The sequence below is a fragment of the Nylanderia fulva genome, unplaced genomic scaffold, assembly GCF_048542155.1.
Source record: "Nylanderia fulva isolate GAGA-0341 unplaced genomic scaffold, ASM4854215v1 Scaffold242, whole genome shotgun sequence".
In the NCBI taxonomy this organism is placed as follows: domain Eukaryota; kingdom Metazoa; phylum Arthropoda; class Insecta; order Hymenoptera; family Formicidae; genus Nylanderia; species Nylanderia fulva.
The window spans coordinates 154939-160645 of record NW_028190307.1 but is presented as its reverse complement, the minus strand read 5'-3'; the positions used below and the strand labels follow the sequence as shown (position 1 = coordinate 160645).

At 43.8% G+C, this 5707-nt stretch overlaps 1 protein-coding gene across 1 annotated transcript; it reads right to left on the bottom strand.

The window, feature by feature from the left end:
- Nucleotides 1-2200: 2200 nt before the first annotated feature.
- On the bottom strand, nucleotides 2201-2803 carry LOC146723030 (uncharacterized). The gene has a single exon (XM_085483321.1). It carries the CDS (start codon nucleotides 2801-2803, stop codon nucleotides 2201-2203), a length of 603 nt encoding a protein of 200 aa, XP_085339447.1.
- Between the last annotated feature and the right edge of the window lie 2904 nt (nucleotides 2804-5707).

Genomic DNA, 5707 nt, shown 5'->3' with positions numbered 1-5707 from the left:
TAATTGATTTATTGAAATCATGTGATTATATTTAATGTAATTTCTTGAACAATAATTTCTTATGTGTGCATGATCTCTGAAGTATTGATGTGTTTATAGAAATTAATAACTTTATATTATTTGTTTATGTGTATAGAAATAAAATTAACAAGAAAATATTTTTTTTATTTTATATAATTCAAGTTCTAGCATCACTTCTTCTCTATTTTCTTTAATTATGAATAATTTTTTTTAAGTAACAATCATAATATTTCATTTTAAAATTTTTATTTATCTAAATTTTTAAAAACTTGGTATCCCCTCCTTTTCATTTATGAATAATTTACTTATCATCTTTTATACCTTGAAAATTTATCTTATTTTTTAAACAATCCAGAAAATCATTCCATTCTATATATTTTCTTTAATTAAAATAATATTTGGAATTCTAATTTTATTAATTATCTTATCTTCGTATATTCCTATTTTTAAAATATTTCAATTACTTTAAATTTTAAAATCCTTTTAACGTGACCTAGCTAGGAACACGCAAGATGGGAAGAGGGAGGAGGGGAGGGGGGGGGGGAAAGTAGAGGGGGGATGAGGGAAGAGATGAGCTGGGAGGGAGGAAGGAGGGGAGGAAGATAGGCGGCGAGTTGAAAGGAGGGGAAAGGTGCACGGAAGGGGCATGAGGAAGTGGGCAAGAAATGAAATGTTTAATGTTTTAGCAAGGGGTGGAATAGGGAGGTAGCGTAGAATTCCTCCTCTGGTCGTGCTTTTTGAAGTAAAAGGAGGGGGCAATTTACCGGGGGGGAGCAATGTAAAAATAGGGGTGAGGGAGGAGGCTAGTAATGAGTAATGCTTTATGCCGTCAGGTAGATTTATGTAAACGTGTATCGGTAAGAATATGTTCTATGAGAAATACTACATCAAAGTGTAAGAGTAATTAAAAAATAATGTCATGGAAAAAAAATACTTTTTTTTTTTTTTTACGTCAGGAAATTTGCCTAAACCAAACTCGCCGTCCTGACCCCGAGGAGGGTGGAGGGCTTTGTGTGGAATTTCCCGCCCGTAGTATCCCGACGAGACTATCGGACGGCGGGACGACCTAAAAAACTGACTGAAGCCACTGGTCGTAGGGTGTTGTCCACACGCGGAACCGCCTAATGATTACATCCACGGTGGCACAACGGGACCGGCGTCCTTTAGAGGACAAATCCCCCGAGAGGATACTACAGGATCCCCCCGGAGAGGGACATTCCCGTGCCTCGAAAGGGCATCGAGGAGCCGGGCTACTAGCTCCCCACGACTACCTGGGTCGACGTTGCAATGGGATCAGGGCCCCCACCCTTTCCCCTGCCGAACCCGGTTAGTGAGAAGGCCGCAGCCGCCCACCCCACATTTAAGCGTCACAGGACGTCACCAACTATATGGACAAAATATATACAGACTATACACGGTCCCCAAAAGAACACACAAATAAGGGCCACAGGCCCCCAGCCCTTAGGGCCAAAAGGCGAAGGACAAGTGGCGAAAAAAGACACATAAAGGTGGTGCATTGATGTTCAACCACCAGGGACACGAAAGACGAGAAGAAAACTAAGACAAGACATGACCCTGGCGCGGGCCAAAGGAGGCCGAGGAGTCACCGTTCGCAACCTCCCCGGTCACCCAATCAACCATCGCCGCTACCTCGATACTAGAAATCGGGACTGAAGGACAGAGAACGTACGGACCAAAAGTCCCATCGTACTGGGGAACAGCATGCCGCAGTCCTCATAACAAACAGTAGACAAACACGAGTCAGACATTCCAATTACCCACTATGAATGAGACCTGCCGCCACGGCAGTGCAGATCCATTCAGCCCCAACATTAAGGCGATGTGCAAGGCATGCAGATTCCCCATCCCTACAGTACCTAAGACTCTTATGTGGGTTCGGCCGTGCACCAAACTATATGTTGACAGACGAAAAGATTGCCAGGCCACTTAAAGGCATGCAGGCCACAACTTAATCTGAGGAAGGTGAGGGGAGCAGGCAGCTTGAAATATCCTCTCATCCTCTCTTTACGCCATAATAACATTTTACAAATCGCGAAGGCGGCCATTGTCCTCTGAAACTAAAATCTCTCTTTCAGAAATATTTGCAAATTTAGCGAATCGAGGTCAATTCTAAAGGACTTACAGATTATTACGATCGGATAGCCACTCAGACAGGCAATCAGAGTGGGTTCGATTGTATCGTCATACATGGGCCATTGCTTGGGGCCACATTGTGACACATCCATTGATCTTTATACAGGTAAGACCAAAGCAACGCGTGACATGTTAAGATCTGCGTAAGATGGAAGTTTATATATCCGAATTCCTGTGAAACACTTGGGTCCAAAAACAGGTTTATGGCCCGTCCTAGTGATTCACCTGGAGCTCCAGGTCGACTGGCCAGCAATATCCCATTGTCGCTAGCGATTACTTCCTCTTCCTCCTTAAATTCAAGGACCAAACGTGTGGGCTCCAATCTGGTGATCGCTGAAACCTCAACCAACCGATGGTAAATCCTCTTCCGACATGAAGCAACCAAAGGCCATGGAGGATCCTCGCAATTAAGACACGCCGACCTCATACGACACCGTCCGGGTAGGCCGAGATGACGGGCCGTAATCGCAGAAGTTCGACGTTGGAGAGATCGCAACAGACGTAACTCCCGATATGGTGCGATCGAGAACCTATCGCCAAACAGGGGAGCAGCATACATTACACGTGAAGTAATTACATTGGCATAAAGCTGCCGGTTTTTAGATGTGCCGGCCTCTAAATTAGGCATAAGTCGCGACAAAGATCTTTAAAATTCTTTGAGGTTGCCGTCTTCCACGTATCGGAAATGATCACCGAAAGACCACTTGGTATCCACCATGATCCATAGATATTTATGGAAGTCTTTGACACTGATTTTTCGATTGCCAAACGTATGGTTGGCAAATTACGAGGTTTGCTACAGCAAATAAGAACAGCTTCGTCTTCTGCTCAGCAACTTAAAGTGTATTCCGCCGAATGTATCTAAGTGTCATAGCCCAGTTGGATATCCGCCTTAAGAACCGCCGCAGGGATAGAAAGCCGCAGGAAGAAGATATAATAATGTGTCGTCCGCGTCGTAGAAATTATCCGACAACACAGGTTCCAGTGAAGACGCAGCACGTTTTGTCGGAAAGGCTAAGTTCCACAAGAGGGAAACAAAAACAATCCCTGTGGAACTCTGGTCAATTTCCTATTACCAAGTCACCGTCTGTATCTTGTTGTAATGTACCTGTCATGTAAAAATAGCTGTCATATTTGGCACAATAGTCTGGAATTTTACGTCATGTAACGCGTTATAATGACTCCCAAGGGACCGAGTTAAATGTGCGTTTTTATATCAAGGCCATGACGGCAATAGCCTTGTTGCCTCCTCTACTCAGATGACCACGTAGTATATGTTTTTCAGGCCATTAAGGCGTCAACTGTGGATCGGATCTCCGAAGCCGTATTGTTGTGGTGAAAATCATAGGCTGGATGCTCTTTCAACCGAATAAGCTCCTGTCAGCAATAATTCGCTCAAAGTTTTGCCATTTCATCAAGAAGGAAATAGGCCTTGCTTTATAGGAGCCTCGGGGGACTGATAACACCCTTAGGGATGAGCACAAGATCCGCTATCTTCCCTTTATTCGGAAAAACAAACACCAGTTCGTAGGCTTAGGGTAAAACATGCCAGCCTAAAAAAAACTCGACAGTGACCACGGGTATTATTTAATCTAAGAGCGTGGCGATTTAATGCCGTCAGGAACCCGGAGATACATCGAGTGCCAACGTTTTTTGACGGTAAAGGTAACTGTGCAGCTCACCCGGGTAGTGACATCCCAGTCCTCGTTCCAAACGATCGTTCGAACAGGGGGATTAAAATTGAACACATTTGACGGAAAAAGTGTCCCAGAAACTGATAATTCAGCCCTCGAGATAGAAGCTACCAAACTGACTACCAGACTTACGCAATCGTTTTTAAAAATAGATTCTAGGGAAATTCCCAGGGAATCCAGGTTGATTGAACAATAGCTCCTCCCTGCAGAGTTCTTGGATCTGTGATGGAAATCGTAGGGCCTTTCTAGATTCCCTGTATTTGGTGCAGCGTTAGAAACGATTAACATCCTATTTTTCTGGCCCGGGTTAGGCAACGCCGGGGACTCACGTCACCAATAGGGTCCTTCTAAGATTAATGTCTCTGTCCACCAATAACAGCACTTCCTCTTGTATATTTACCCGAGCGAGGAGTAGATACGGAGCACGCATCAGTCAAAGGTTTGACTAATCAGTCCAACAATGGTATTAAACTGAATCATCTTCAAAAACTATTTTTTTTCCAACAGATTAAGTCGCCCAATACAATTCCAGGCATTCGATAAAAAGCGGACTGTCCATTTTTTTTAAAATTCCATCTCCATTGTTAGATGGAAATTTAGATGGCGGCTCGAATATCGTTTCGGTCCAGTACCTGTTGGAACGGTGATATAACATGATCGGGATAAACGATTCCATGTCGCTTCTAACACTCCAGGCAAATAGTACTAAACCATATCATGCGAGGGGCCACAGGTAAGGTCAACAATTGATGAACCTTGCGGACGAATACAAATTAGGCGAATATCACCACATTTATCAGGGAGTAACTAGGATGACGCCAGCGTGAGGTCGATTAATTGGCCTCTTGTATCAGTAATCTGGATCCCCATAGGTGAGATTGCGTTTTTTTTTTTTTTAAAATCACCACATAAAGAATCCTAGAGCGTATTTGCTTTATGCTTCCGTCGAGGTCTACAATGATGAAAGGTTTCAAAGTCTGCAGTGCGACTGTTTGGCGAAATATAGCAGAACAACAAGAAGTCTGAGTATCAAAGCAATTATGTTATCTAGGCTTTGTAGGCTTACTTTTAATGTCCATCGCCAAATATATGATGGCAGCCAAACGATTTCTCTACTGACTAGCAATCTGAGGATTAGTTAGTTCCATACAGGAGGTCAATATTAGAGCCAGGGTTAATTCCAACTCAAGGCTGTTGACGCAGCAAGTCAAAACGCTGGCCAGACCTTATTTTAAATTGCCATTGAATATTTTAAATGACCATTAGTTCGCAGAGCGCACAGGCGTCTTGAATCGGTACGTTTTACTGTATCTTAACATTATTAACATAGCAAGTATATGAGCCAATACGGTGGTTGTGTTTTGCCAAATCGCACTATAACGCAGCGGCGGGACAGAGGAGCGTCTTTCGCCCTGTGGTCCCTGTCTCCACCCTCTAAAACAGGAACCAACACCGTCATCAGGGGCCGCACAGTTGTTTCTAAAACAGGCCCAAAAACGCCAGCAACTTGAACATTGCACTGGTCGCTTTTTTTAGAGTTCATAAACCTAGCCGACGTCCAGCAATGCTGAGGGGACCAGCCCGGCAATCGATAATGACTGACATTAGAGGGCAGTGCACCCATGTAATGCCGATTCCGTCACGCATACTCTTAATATCGGAGAGGCTGAATGCAGTCGAAAGGGGAAACACTAATGCACACCAAACTGATCTTAATTTCCCTTATAGTCGTAGAGGGGTAAAGTCCAGTAATTTTTAATTCTCCTCGGGGCCACAGGATTACCTACTTTTGGACACATCACGAAGGAGTGTTTCAAAGGTGGTCCTGAGACTTAGCT